Source organism: Gossypium hirsutum, chromosome D08 (genome assembly GCF_007990345.1).
Source record: "Gossypium hirsutum isolate 1008001.06 chromosome D08, Gossypium_hirsutum_v2.1, whole genome shotgun sequence".
NCBI classification, from domain to species: Eukaryota; Viridiplantae; Streptophyta; class Magnoliopsida; order Malvales; family Malvaceae; genus Gossypium; species Gossypium hirsutum.
The window spans coordinates 58465115-58480914 of record NC_053444.1 but is presented as its reverse complement, the minus strand read 5'-3'; the positions used below and the strand labels follow the sequence as shown (position 1 = coordinate 58480914).

Here is a 15800-nt window from a genome sequence, read left to right as displayed (position 1 = left end):
AGTCGGACAGGGTATAAAGGTGTTACAAAGAACACCATTTTAGGGTTCAAAGCATTCGACCAACTTTATAGCTTGCATGTAAGTGAAATTAGTCTCGTTTTTAATGATTTTTATGTTTTTGAAGTTGTTGTAGCTTAATTTATCTAGCCTAGGGAGTAATTTGCAAAATTGTTTAAGGATGAGGGTTTTTCCATAAAAATGTTTGCATGATTCTTGAAATTAAATGTAATATTATGAGTCTTTGTGAAATAAACAATTTTTGTAAAGTGATTTTTGATGAAATTATCATTTAGCATGAAATGTGGATGAACTTGCATAAATGTCAATTTACGAGCTTAAGGACTAAATTGTAAAGAGGTTAAAACATTAGGGGCAAATGTGTAATTTTACAAAAGTATGAATTTTAGACTGAATTGAATAGTATGAATATTAAATGGATTGAATTTGCTTATTTAGGTCAAGATAAACCTTGTACAGATCTAGATCGAGGAAAAGCTAAAGCCTCAAATTAGTGATCTTATTTCAACATCCTTAAAATCGAGGTAAGTTGGTATGTTTAAATGACGTTTTAATGTTATTTGATATATGCATGCTATTGTTTTATTTATCATGTCATGAAACGATGGAGATCCAACGACGTACGACGATTATCGAGCCCCGTTTGAACTTTAAAAATATATAGGATACAAATGCCATGTCATTAAGGTTACCGTGTTTCGGGTGCTGGTATTGAATGTCCTACCGATGGCTGAGTTCTGACACTTGTTGTGGATACTCATCAGGTTGTGTGAGTGGCATCGTGTAGCTACATTCCATCCGTCAGCTTGTGTGAGCAGACCCATTTATGGTTCGAATGAGCAATGATGTAAGGAAAAGGAAAATGAATGGTTTCGAGCATATGTTTAGCACACTTTGTGTGAGTTTCTCGCGTATTCGATATTATTCTAAATGGTTGAACTGGCATGAAAAAGGAAGGAACAGTAAGTGTTCCTATGACTATGTTATGACCTTATGGAAAGGTATGAATTTATAAAAATCAAAGCATGTATAACTATACTTATAGAAAGTATGAATTCAATTGTACAATGTTCATGAAATCTATCTTACCATGTGATGATTTTGTTACGTTATGTATTAAAACACTAACTTGTGTTGTTGGTGATGCTTAGGCTTGTGCCGAGCTTATGTTGCATTGATTCATGTTTAATTTATAAGGTTTTGTATTGAAATGGTAAGTTATGTTCATGATTTATGAACTTACTAAGAATTATATGCTTACATAGTTTTCTTTCTTATGTTTTGTAGATTATTAGAAGCTCGATTGATTTGGAAGCTCGTCGGAGATCTATCACACTATCCAGCGATTATATTGGTAAATTTTGATATTTTGGTCAATGTTATAATGGAATGTATAGGTGGACTTGTGTTTAATGATTTAGTTTTTTTTTTGCATGTATAAGTGTTATTATAGTTGATGTACTTATGGTATTTTGGTGCCTTGATGGTTAGTGTTATTATGGCCAAGATGATGGATGTTTTGAATGACAAATTTGGTATGTAATGGTGTATTTTCAATCTGGTGAATTACGGTATGTTTTGAGTTGAAATAAGTTAAACGTGTAAGGTTGATGAATGGTCAAGTACGCATATGTTTAGATAGGTTTGATGGATTGTATTTGAGGTGCTTTATTGGCATATTGGTTGTATGAAATATTGGTATAGGGATTTGGTCATTTTATGTATGTTTTAGGCATGTTTTAAGGTTTTGGTTATATAATCAAATGACTTGTAGGTACATGTTTGAATTGGTAAAGAAATGACTTGATTTTGGCCAATTACTTGTCCACACGGCCTAAGACACGGTCATTTTGATCTTTTTCTCTCGTCTCTAGCCTCTGAATCAGCTTTCTTCTTTTCTTTACAAGCTCTTTCAACCAGCCCAACAAATTCTGTTAATTCAAGAATCCTGACTAGAATTTTAATGTCTTCGTTCAACCCATCAACAAATCGTTTACACATGATAGCTTCCGTTGAAACACATCCTCTTGCATATTTACTCAACCTCACGAACTCACGTTCATACTCTATCACGGTCATACTCTGTCACGGTCATACGACCCTATTTCAGCTCAAGGAACTCTTTCCATTTTTGGTCAATAAATATTTGGCTAATATATTTCTTTCTGAACCCTGTCTTAAATAACTCCCAAGTAACCCGTTCCCTCAGAATCACTAATATTAATGTATTCCACCTCTGATACGCAACATCTCTCAGAAGTGAAATAGCACATTTTAGATATTCATCATGGGTACAAGATAACTCATCAAATACTCTTATCGTATTTTCTAGCCAAAATTAAACTCGCTCGGCATTATCGTCAACAGTAGCCCTGAACTCTTCAACCCCATATTTCTGAATTTTATCAACAGGAGGTTTATTCAGACCTATCGGATCAGTAACTTGTGGTACAACAGGAATTTTCGGGGGTGAAGGTTGTTGAGCAGTCGGATTTGTTCGAACAAACTCCATAAACCACTCATTCATCATCTGGAAGAAGGCTTGCTTAGCCTCCCCCTCATGGCTACTACTAATTGGTCTAGAATCATTCTGCGCGGCCCATTGAGCGGGAGTAGGCGCATTACTTTGAACATCATTAGCTACAGCTTGATCGGGATCCATTAATATACGAAAAACACATTTTAGCTGTCAGGAATCATCGCACTATCACAGTTTGTCTATATGGCATGTATAGCTAGACTCACATACGCTATGTTAGTCCTAGAATTGACTAAATCGTAGCTTTGATACCAACCAAATGTAACAACCCATACCCAAGTCTGTTGCCGGATTAGGGTCACGAGACATTGCCGATCAATACACATCATTATACAATTATTTCACATACATTTATCAATCATCACCACATCGTAGCTATTCAATCCCCATTATCATAAACCAAATTTATGCCTATTTTCCATACCAAAGTATACCAAATTCATAACAAAATCTCACACCAACTTACTCAAAATGGCTATTTCTCATTAGGCCGTATGCACATAAAAACATACCAATTCTCAACACCAAGTATATGTCAAAATCAAACCATAATGACATTTAATATCATGCCATATGACATGGCAAGATTTATACCTCTCAAAACAAATCCCAAGTTCTCTAGTCTATACATGCCATACTTTAGTATATACATTTCAAAAAGGTACCAAAATAGATATCCGATAGTGTGATTGAGTCACTGACGATTCCTTGATCCGATCTAGCTTTATAACACTGTAAAACAGAGAAAACTTCACACAGTAAGCTTAGAGCTTAGTAAGTTCATAATATAATACATTTAATTCATCATTTAAAATGCTATATGACATATTTGCTAACACATAGTTCAATTCATATCACTACCAAATCTCATTCATAACTATTACTCATTTCATACCATTTCTTTTAGCTCACACACAAATATATTTATTTCTACTCATTTCAACTTATTCAACCATGTTCATTCATTTTCATACTCTTGCTTCTATCTCATACACAATATTATCAACCACATAGGTTTTGTACATACCTGTACCATCTCGTACTTATCTATTACATTTACCACTTCAACGTTCAATGTACTAATTCGTTTAGTCATCTTTTAACGTTCGAGGACATCGCACACTTAGTGCCAAGAAATTCGCCAAAGCTATAAAATATCGCACACTTAGTGCCTTTACTTTAAACCAAAATTTGGCTTAGTATCGCACACTTAGTGCCTATTATTCAGCCAACGCTGCTTTAGTCTCGCACGCTTAGTGCCATTTTTTTTGTAGCCGTAGCTATTTGATATTTGCACACTTAGTGCCGCATATATTCGATCCAGATTTCACATACTAAATTTCACAATCTCATTTCTATTCATTTCATCTCATTTAAACATTATTTAAAACCATATGCATTATATCCGAACTTACCTCGGACGTAGCAACGGCTAGATTAGTCGATCAATCGAGCACTTTGTTCTTGCCTCGCTCTAGATCCGAATTCTCCTGTCTTGATCTATATACATTTAAATTCACTTATTCAATCTCACAATTCATTCACATAAATCCATAAACACATAGTTAGGTATTTTTTTCAAATTAGTACTCATATTTTCACCTTCGGACATTTTAGTCCCTAATTCATAAATACATAAAATAGACATAATTTCTTTGTACTCATGCTTGGCCGAATATTTATTGAGTCCCTAACAACCCATATACTTTTTTTTATTTCACATCTTAACCCCTTAATTTCTCATTTTCATAATTTAACCCAAAATGCTCAAATTTATCAAAAATCCAAATACAAAACATATTTATCTATCACATATCCTTCATATTTCACCAACTATCATCACAAAGCTTACAAAATCATTAATGACTCATTTCAAAATCATAATCAAATTCTAAAATTTAGGTATAGGCTTGATAGATTATTAAGCAACAACCACAAAAACATAAAAATCATCAAAAATAGATCAAAACATATACCTTAATCAAGCAAAATTGTAGCTGAAACCTAGCTAGCTTTTTCTTTTCTTTTCTTTCTTTGTATTTTCAGCAATATGAACACAAAATGGCCACTAATGCATGTTTTGTTTTAATTTAATAAACATTAAAACATCAATTACTATTTTATCCTTAATGAATTAACATGAAAACCATTTAATACAAGCCCATTTATGTCCATTAACCTTATTAAAGGTAGAATATCATCATAAGGCCTTTGGTTTGATAAACTATAGCCATTAAACACTTTTAACTACTAGCACACAGCTTTTGCATTTTTCGCGATTAAGTTGTTTTTTAATTGAGCATACAAACGGTAAAATTACCACACGAAACTTCCACCCATACCTTATCACATGCCATGAACACAAAAAATAATATTAAAATATTTTTTCAACCTCAGATTTGTAGACTCGAAACTACTATTCCGACTAGGGTCTAAACCGGCCTGTTGCAACCGTTGTAACACCCCTAACCCTTATCCGTCACTGGAATAGGGTTATAGAGTATTACTAAACTTTACAGATTAAATACTAACGTTTCACAATATTTAATATACACATAAGGAACCAATCATAAAACACTGATATTGACTCTTATATAGGCCATTGAGGGCCAATATACACCTTAGAAGTGAATCGGGACAAAGCCGGATACTGAGCGAATTTTTCCCTGAATCTCAATAATTTTCTTAGAAACAGGGGACACATGCTCGTGTGGCTGGCCGACATGTCCGTGTCTTGGGTCATGTGGGAATTCGATGTGAGGCACACGATCGTGTCCCAACCCATGTCCTTCCCCGCGTAACTCTTTGACTTGGGTCACACGGCCATCTACACGCCCGTGTGATAGGCCAGTGAAGGGTGAAAGGGTCATATGGCCAAGCCACACGCCCGTGTGCTAGGCCGAGTGTAAAACCCTGAGTATTTTATTTTGACATTCAAGGTGCAAGGGACACACGGCCAGGCTACACGCCCATGTGTCAGCCCGTGTGTCACACACGACTGAGGCACACGCTCGTGTCTCTGCCCGTGTGGATGAAAATAGACAATTTTAAGGTGACTTTTCTCACCCTTTTTGATATCAACCTATACACAACATTTTAATACATCTAATAACCCCAATCAAACAATCAACACAAATAAAAAATCATGTTTTAAACATAATATATCAACACAAAACTCAATTACTTAAACCTGCCAAAATAACTTCATTCATTGGTTTACCAAAATCTATTACTAAACACATACATACAAACATATATATAATTCACAACCATACTTCAAATTTAGCTCTTTTCCAATCCAGCCATAGACATGCCATATAAACGATGATGTGTATAACAAAATCTATCGAAGTAGCTGGATAGTGTGACCCAACGTGTTGATCCGATCCTCTGAACTTCTTCAAAATCTAGAAAGAACATTAAAATACACAAGTAAGCTTAACGAAGCTTAGTAAGTTCGCTGACTTTAACATAAATGTTACCGAACATACTATAATAATTCATTTAGGTAAATCATTTCATAAACGTTTCCTGCCAATCACAACTCAATTGATGAATTCATTTTTTAAGCTCAATATCAATAATAACTTAAATTCTTCCACATTAAATTCATGTAGCACATACCAATCATTATCAAAGTAGAGAACGTCTTACGGATTTGAGTATATCGTAAACAGAAGCCCAAAGACTGCACAGAAGCACATAAGTGCTAAACGGAAACCCGTAAGGGTTAAATGGAAGCTCATAGGAACTAAGCGGAAACCCATAAGGGTTAATCTGAAGCTTAGAAGAGCTAAGCTAAAACTTATTAGGGTTAAACTGAAGCTCAAAAGAGCTAAACTGAAACCCAGAAGGGTTAATCTTAAACTCATATGAGTTAACTGAAGCTTATGAGGGCAAAACGAAAAGCAAACGCGAGAGTTCGCAACAAATGCCGAACTCCGATTTACTTGAGCAATTTTGTAAATTTAATAATAATTTCATTTTCAAAAAATGTTACAATTAAATAGAAAATACGATTTATTATTTAACATATAACATTAAAATTCAACCATACGAACTTACCTGGGCTAAATTGTAAGTTTCTAGTAGTTAGGGACTATTCTGCTAATATCCTTTTTTTCTCGTTGGTCTACGAGCTCTTGATCTAAAATATAAAATTCTCCATTCATCATTATATACTTCAATTCTAATTCACTTCACAATTTATACCCCTCAATTTTTAAAATTTCACAACTATCCCAACTTTTACAGTTTTTGCAATTTAGTCCTTCACCAATTAGCCCATCAAATAAGCTAATTTTTCTCAATTAACATTTTATCTAAATATTCTAAGCTATTACACAGCCTTTGATAAATGGAATTTAATATAAAACCCTAAGATTTAATATTTTTTATAATTTAGTCCTAAAATCAATTTCTATTGAAATTACTTGATAAAATGATCATATAACAAAATTAGAGCTTCAATTCCATGTGAATTAATCATAAACATTCAGCCCTTATCAATGGTAACTTTCAAAATTATCCATGAAATAAAAAATTAATGAAATAAGTAGTTGGACCTTATTGCAAAAGTCTTAAAAACACAAAAATTTTAAGAAAAAAGCAAGAATTGAACTTACATGAAGTAAAATAAATAAAACCACCTTAAAAAGTTCTCCTATGGCATTTTTGGCTTATAAATTGAAGAAGAATAGCCTAGAAAAGTTTAGAATTCAATTTATTTAAGTTAATTTCACAAAATTTACAATTTTGCCCTTTAATCACATGATTTTTTTTTGTTTTCTTTTCTGCTTATGCCGCCTTATGCCTTTATTTTAGGCATAATTTCTCCTTAAGTCCTCCTCTATTCATTAATTAAGCCATTTAATCACTATTTCTTTAATTAGCAAGTTTTGCACCTTTTTCAATTTAGTCCTTTTTAGTTAATTAAATATCAAAACGTTAAAATTTTCTAACGAAACTTTAATAATACCTTAATGACACTCCGTAAATATTTATAAAAATATTTACAGCTTGGTTTATAAAATCATGGTCTTGGTACCTCGTTTTCAAAACCAATTAATCTAACAAATATTTCTAAAGCATAATTCACTATTTCATAAGCCTTCCTAAGTTCACAATCGACTCATAAACACTATATAATAAAATTTACAAGCTCACTTGTCGAATTTAGTGGTCTCGAACTGCTGTTCTGACACTAATTAAAATTGGGTCGTTACAGTCGTGTGACCCCTACAGTTTGAATTTTTTAACTTTTTTCTTAATGTTTCAAATGTTCCCAATTTAGTCTCGAATCATTTCTAAAGTGATTCTAAGACCTTGAGGGATCGAATAAGGGATGATATGCATGTATATTAATGGACTATGTTATGTTTATAGAAATGTTTAAAAATGAATGATTTTAGGTTATGTTTATTCGATAATGCTCTGTAACCCTATTTCAACGATAGACATAGGTTAGGGGTGTTATAAGACTTTTCACCAAACAAGTAAACTTACTTTGAACCAGACTTGTACAACACACATATGAGGTATGAAGGAACTCACTAGAAGATGAAGTAGAGACTAAGCAGCAGATGACTTGCCCTTGTCTAGAGAGCTGTTGGGACTTTCTTGAGCTATAACATAAATAGTTAACTTATCAAATCATGTTTTTTAGAAGAACTAAACAAGCTTTCAAGAACACTTAATCAATAAACCCAGAATTTAGAACTTTCCTTCCCTTAATCTTTAGTCTGTCCTTAAATCATGAAGCCTTAGGGCCCTATAAATAATCACGAAAACAACTAGGGTTTCATCCTTTTTTACTAAGTCTCACAAAGTCGAAGTTAGCTGATTACAATAAACTTTAAAATTTCAAATAGGCTTTGGCTCTAACGCTTTCTCGGAAAATGGAGAGAGAATTGCTGAAAAGAAGTATGAAGTGTCAAAGAAAGTATAGAATTTGTTTAGGAAGCTAAGGTTGGCTTTATATAGGTGCACACGAATAGAAAAATTATAGGTGCACACGAATAAAAAACTTAGTGGTCAAGCTTATTTCCCTCCACTAACTTTCCTGCGGTACCCATAACTAATAGTTTTCTCTCTTATCTTAAATGCATGTCCTTTCATTAGGCCAACTAAATAGTTTAATCATAGTATAAGATAAAAATATATTTATCGTTCCTATCAAACTAGGGGTTTAACAATAGGACTCACTATTTTTATCTATTTGTTGGGGTAGCGTATACTCTATCAAAGAGTCCACCAGACCTCCGAGCTTGCCTTAATCAGGGTTTCGCCCAAGGGCGTATTCCCAGACCTTAAGTACTTAATAAATTTCTAACCCTTTCCTTAGCCTTAGTTCAATTAACAATACATTTATAATGGAAATAATACATTTGAGATTTATGATAATGAATTTAAATGAAATAGTGAGATGATCACAAAGTGATGCTAAGGTGAAATTATAGCAAATAATGAATCTTTATGATGTTAAGGATTAAATTGTAAATTTTGTGAAATTTGTAATTGAAACAAGAGAAGTGGTATGCATGAAAAATTGTTATGTGAAATAAGGTATTATAATGAATTATTTGATTAAAGTGCTTATATGGTGAAAATTAATTACATGGCAATAAAGACTAAATTGAAAATTGTACAAAAGTTTAAGTGTGAAACAATTTAATATATGAATCAAGAAATTATGATAAAAGTTTAATGAATGTGTTACGAGATGATGAAATATGCATAAAGTATTGTGAAAGTGAAATTGTGGAAAAATATAGAATTTTTACGATGATAAGGACTAAATTGTTAAACTTTAGGAAATATGTGGATAAAATAATAGAAATGAAATACACAAAAATTTGATATGTAAAATAAGATATTGAGATAAATTATGTGATTAAAGTGTAACAAGAAAGAAAAATGATTTAATATGATTAATTAGTGAATAATGAACTTTTATGACAAAAATAGACTAAATTGAGAAGTTATGAAAGTTTATAAAAAAAATATTTGATAAGTGAAGATTGTAGTAGAGAATGTAATACCCTAGTGCTTTGACCCGATGTTCGGGTTGGGTATGGAAGTGTTATAGCGAATAAAACCTTATCAATTTAGAAAATATCTTAAAGAAAAAAATGATAAAATATTTTTTAAGTATAAGAAGATAATTTTATATTGACTGAAATTTTTTAGGTTGACTATCTTATCTTATATGAAATAAATATTGGAAAGAGCTGAAAATATTTTTTTTAAAAACTTTTACGTGTATTTCAACGGAACTTAATTTAAATCTAAGGGACTATTTGATTGCCAGTAAAATGTTTTCCGTAAAATGATTTCTGGAAAATGTTTTACTTTTCTGTAAAATGATTTACTCGAAAATATTTTCTGGTATTTGATTGAATCTGTGTAAATATTTTCTGCTGTTTGACAGATTTCCTGAAAATATTTTCCGGAAAAGTTGTTTTTACATATATTAATATATATTAATAAATTTTTATATTTTAAATTTTTTTTACATATATTGCAATGATTTATTTATAATAAGACTCAATTATTAAGCTACAATATTAATCGTTATAAATTGAAAAAAACTAATATCAAATAAATTATTTGTAATTGTGTTAAAAAACAAGTATTGAATAATTATAAATTGCTTCGAAACCACAATGAGTACTAGAAATAATATTATCCAAATACATAATTAGTAGTACACCACATAGTAACAACATTGTCCAAGTGCATAATATTACACCACATAAAAGTATCAATATCTTGATACAACATGCGGTGTCTTGATTCTTTCTCTATTTATGAAGTTTATTTATGAAGTTTACTTGTACAAGAGATGTCTGAAAATGCGTAGAACTAGAAGAAAAAAACAAAAATCAGAAACAACGTTGTTACTTCCTCTCATAATGAATCTTTTATCAGTTGAACTGGTTCTTTGATGAAACCTTTTCCTTGGTTTTCTGAATCTTCAAAACCTTCTTCAAAACCACCATAGGCACGGTTCACAGTCCTCTTGTTCCTAGGTAACCTAGACCTCTTGTATTTCGCAGGTCTCAAGTGAGGAATCTGCACATTGAGCAATACCATATACATTAGGAAGATAGAATATTATGATCAAATGAGAAAATAAACATGCTAAATATCAGTTACCAAAGTGAAACATGATAGTAAGCAATGGAATTTAAGCTGATTTGTTTGACTTCTATGGCATAGTCCATGAACATCATAAGTAAGAATTGATGCTATGTCTGCATACGAAAGTTAAATTTTACATTTTATTCACTCCTTCGCATCTGGAAATCATTCGTATACAAATTTGTTCTGTTTCAAGAAATATCCAGAGTATGTAAATCATCATGCAAGTCTAAGCATACTCAGCAACCAAAGATGACTGTGCTCAATCTGATATGTGAACATTAGTTGCTCAAATAATCTCATAACAAGGGTACTAAAAAACCAGAACATTCATACCTTCAGGGTGAGCCATTTTCTGCATAGCAGTCGGAGTAATCATGATAGGCATTGAAATCTTGAATCCCAGGACAGTGGTGGTCATGTCAATCTTGCTAACATCAATAAGAATGCAGGGTCAAAACCTATCATAAAATAAATGAACCAGAATAATTAAATGAAAAGATAAAACTAAAACTACTATATAACCCACAAAGAAAAAAGATTGCCAGAAAACTTGGAAGTTTGGTCAAATATGAACAATAAACACCAGAAATTAAGCAACGGGTTAAAGCAATAAAACTCCATAAGTATCAGTATTTGGAAGGAGAAGAAGTAAAATTTATTGAAGTTGTGGAGAACCCCCAAGCCATTTCTTCATAAACAACAAAAACACAATAAATGATATGTACAAAGTAACAGATTCAAAATCAGCAAAGAACAGCTGAAAAACCAAGTATGCAAATAATTTAAGGGAAGACATACTTCTCTTTCCACTCCCAAACTCGTTTTTCAAATTCATCTCTGCCCAGTTCTACCCTTTTTATTCCTTCAGAAGCCAACATTCTTTCCACAACCAACTGGGAAAAGAAAAGTAAAATAGGTTCAATTATATACTCCCATTCAACATGATACAACATATATACTCATTCTCTACACAGAACATTATGTATAAAGAGGGCAGAATATAAATCAACAACAAAGATGAAAACATTATATTTGCAAAAGATTACTAGAGATAATACAACCATAAAGATCAATCCTTTTTCCAGAAAACATTATATCGAACATTATATCGAACACACAAACGGCCACAGAAATATTACTTTGATTACAAAGCCCATTAATCAAAGTTGAAAAAATTACAACATCAGGCTCAACACCTAACTTCAGCATTTTCCCCAAAACAGAAAACCCAAAATCAATTCGACCTAATTGACAAAAGCAATTAATAGAGATGCTCACAAAATAAACATCATGGGAAACACCTAATAATTCCATCTGGCTACACATAGAAACAACAATGGCATAATGTTTCATTCTAACAATGGCTGAAAATAATTTAGTGGATTCCACAATTGAAGGCTTTGGGTACTTTTCAATCATCTTATTGAACAAACTCAAAGCATGATCAACATTATCGAAGCGGTGGTCTGTTTTTCCCTTTCCTTTAACAGGCATGGACATGGGTTTCGTACTTAGGCAGTCGATGTGGGTAGCAATGGTGTTAGAAGAAGAAGAAAAAGAGTAGAAATTAGAAAGATGGCTTCCAGCATTAACAACCGAACGAAGAATAAAAGAAGAAGGAAGCTTACCCATCATTTGAAAGCAGAAATGGCAGCGGCAATAGCAGCCAAAAAGAAATGAAAAATAAACGGAGCATAAAAGCCAAAAAGAATGAAAAATAAACGAAGTAACCGTCGAAAAATAGAATTGCAACGTACTAGCAGCGGTTTCCAGTTCTGAACCAAAATGAAGCTTTCAAGAACGGAAATTTAAAGGAATGAAGGAAGGGAGAAGAATGGATGAAGGGAGCTTACTGGATGAAGGGAGAAGAACGGATGAAGGGAGAAGAATGCATGAGAGCTTTAGGAAAATGTCTTACGGAGATTGAATCGGTAAGACAATTTTCCAAAAATTGTAAGGCATTTTCCCGTGTTTTAGAGTTGATTTTTCAAAAAAAAAATTTCTTCCAATCAAACACTGAAAAATAAAAAAAACTAATTCCGAAAAATATTTCCCCTATCAAACATACCCTAGAAGAAATATATCGTTGTCCTTTAACTTTCATACTTCCAAAATATGGAGAACATGTAGCAGGAAGGACCAAGTCCAAGCATATGCATGCATTGCGTTGATGGGACAGGGTACGTCAGATAAAATCAGCGCCAATAGAAAATCACATTATGGGGGTGGGGGGAATTGTCAGAGAACGACTGATATCGACTCCTGCCAAAACCCACTTTAGTCATTTCGTGGCTGAAGGGCTACGCCATGCTGAGCTTGGCAGGTACTTTGTGGTACCCTTCCTTCTTTTGCCACCTTAAATTCGGGTCCAAAAGTATTCAAGTCTAAGGCTGGAACCACTCCCACAAAATACAAACAAGGTGGGAATTAGGGAAAGTAATTGGTGCCTTCTACACCAACTCCATTCCAAGTATCAATTTATAACGAGCAAGAAAAAGAGTTATAAAATGTAAATAAAATTACAAGACAACGATTTGTATACATTTTGTTCAAAGAATAGGAGAATCACAAACTTTTTACAATCACTGTAGCAGCAACTTGAGCTAAATCAAAATGTGAAGATTTTTGTATGTAGAACCCCCGGCCTTGGTTATCTCTCAGCAGTGCAAACATATCCCGAGTTAGATTTTTGCTACAAAGCTGCAGTGTAGATAAGGATCAATCTCCGGTCCACATCCCTAGCCCCCCAATCTAACCATCAAAACTCTGCTGACTGGTAAAACTATTTCCTATCCCCCTTTAACCAATGGGAACCAAACCATGTCTTTATTCAAGTTTTTATGGCGTCCCCCAAAGTGGGGGTTTTTGGGTTAACATATTTGCGGCAATCTCACCCAACCAAAACACTTTGTAAAATGGGATGTATTATTATTTTATTTTCAGTCTCCGATTTGCACAAACATTTACATTTTATTTTCCTTGCACTTCAATATTTGCTTCATCAACATTTAAATATACAGGATGGTAGTTTATAAAGCAAAAATTGAAGTGCATATAATAATATAAACCACAGGTACCCAAAAGTAAACTTAATTTTTGAAGCTATCCCACAAAGAAGAGCACTTTCTCCTTGCAAATCCAATCTTCCTTTTCTCCAAATCATAAACCACTTCGAATCCTTGCTGCTGATAATTCCCTAGAGTGGCCCCTGGTCCACCACTCAACTCCTCTTCATCACCACCGTTCATCAACATCAAACACCCCACGTTCCTCTTCTTCCCGATCCCATCACCACCGTCTAAAAACTCATAAAAGTAATTCCTCCTAGGCAACACCACCCGGGATCCATTCCCCACGAAATGCAAGCTAATTACAGGCACTTTGGCTACCTTGTCATAGTAATAACACGGACCTAGCCCCGTTGTCTCTTCTACCGCACTCGCCCGCTCGTTAAATCGTCCGACTCGGTGATCAAACTCATTCACCACTGAGTCATATAAATTCGACGGTAACATCGTGAAAGTTGTTCCTGAATCCACCACCATCCCTCCGCTTCCTCTCCTATCAACCTTCTTCAAATTCTCCGGCGCCGGAATATTCCTCTTCCCGACAGAGATTCCCTCCAACCCAACAGAATAAAAATAAGGATGTTTAGGATTGTGAAGCATGTCGGTGTAGACAAACTCAACAACCTCATTACCAAACTGCTTTTCTTTTTCCTCGTTCCGACCAAGAATCAGTGGACTTGGTCGCCTAACTTTGTCAGAATCGAACGAATGAGAAACTAGACAGTAGGAGAATCTGTTGCCAAGTTGAGGAGACACGGAGGAAAGCTGAGCCGGCAAAGAGAGCCGGCCAAAACCGAAGCCGGCGACACCAACTGGTTCAGCCAAGGTGGTGTGGGCACAACCAAAAGTAAAGTTTTGAAGAGAGAGAGAGTTTGGGAGAGTTAAAGAGTCTTTATAGAGACGGGCGATTAAGCTGCCGTCACCGTAGGCATAGTAGAAAGGAGGGCAAGGGAAGGAGTTGCAGTCAGAGGTTTCGATGGCGTCGAGGGGACAACGTGCCATGGCGCAAAGGTCAGAGGAAGGGAGGGAAGAGTGAGCAGCTGAGCAGGCGGAGGATTTGCATGGGACAGCAGTGGCTGAGGCGGAAAGGTTAAGGGGAGGAGAGAGTGGTGGTGCTTTTGATTCGCAGAGGATGCATTCAAATGGAGAACAAGGAAGCCAAACAACGTCGCTACCTGTGTCAAGGTAAAGGGAAATAGTCGGGGAAGGAGGGGAGCCGAGAGTGAAGGAAAGAGTATAGTCGCTACCAGAGGAAAGAGGAAGTGGAACTTGCTTATGGCGGTGGCGGAATCGGGCGGCGGAGCGAGCAGAGGTGGTTTTGAGGAGGTGGTGTGGGGTGGTGAAATGGGTTTTGGAGAATGCATGAGTTAAAGGAAGAAGTAGCGTTTCTGACATTGAAACCGTAAGCCAGCATGCGGAAAAGAGAAACAAGTATAGCAGACAAACACAAGTTGCCATGGCTTAAGTTCAGAATTGTAAAAAAAACAGAGCAAAAACAGAGTCTTGTTGCTTTGCTTATAGCTGGATCATGTAAAAAACAGAGGAGGGAAAGTTAGAGAGAGAAAGAGAGATGATTTGGATTTTGGGGCAAGTGAAAGAAAGGTGATGTTTATAAAGGGTGGGGTGGTAGAGAGAGAGAGAGCGGGAAGGTTCTGGTTTGTTGGTGGGTGACAATTCTCAACGTTTTTTTGCAGCTCATAAAGCAGGGGATTTCATTTTTAATGAAAATGGCTTGTTGTTAAAATGTAATAGCTTATTCATATTAGTTCAAATCATTTCGCCGTAAATTATATTAAACTATTGCATGTGTTTGAGACTTTGAACAAGGACAAAAGTTTAAACCTATTTCTAAATCAACACTTGTTACTTCTCAAGATGATGCAGTTCGAGGCCATTGGAAATGATTCCCATGAAATCAATGTGGTCTGAATTATAAAAAAATCAATTAACTAAGAAGTTGCATGAAATACAAAGGATTTTGAGTTCCCACCAATCTCTTCATTTGTCTCATAATTATAGGGAGTGGGGAC

The 15800-nt window shown here is 34.4% G+C and overlaps 1 protein-coding gene across 15 annotated transcripts; it reads right to left on the bottom strand.

Moving 5' to 3' along the window:
• Positions 1-10226: 10226 nt before the first annotated feature.
• Positions 10227-15559, bottom strand: LOC107929380 (probable aspartyl protease At4g16563). 15 transcript variants are annotated; one of them, XR_005916928.1, is made up of 5 exons: positions 12556-12764; positions 12331-12477; positions 11501-11595; positions 11036-11160; positions 10227-10630 (listed from the first exon to the last, which is right to left on the bottom strand). XR_005916928.1 is itself a non-coding variant. In XM_041098591.1 (4 exons), exon 1 carries the CDS (start codon positions 15226-15228, stop codon positions 13792-13794), a length of 1437 nt encoding a protein of 478 aa, XP_040954525.1. In that variant the 5' UTR covers positions 15229-15559; the 3' UTR covers positions 10227-10630; positions 11036-11160; positions 11501-11595; positions 12556-13791. The 15 variants fall into 15 exon arrangements, 5 of the variants coding, with proteins under 5 accessions (XP_040954525.1, XP_040954527.1, XP_040954526.1 ...); XR_005916931.1 differs by having other exon boundaries at positions 12460-12477; XR_005916924.1 differs by having other exon boundaries at positions 12460-12764.
• Positions 15560-15800: the final 241 nt, after the last annotated feature.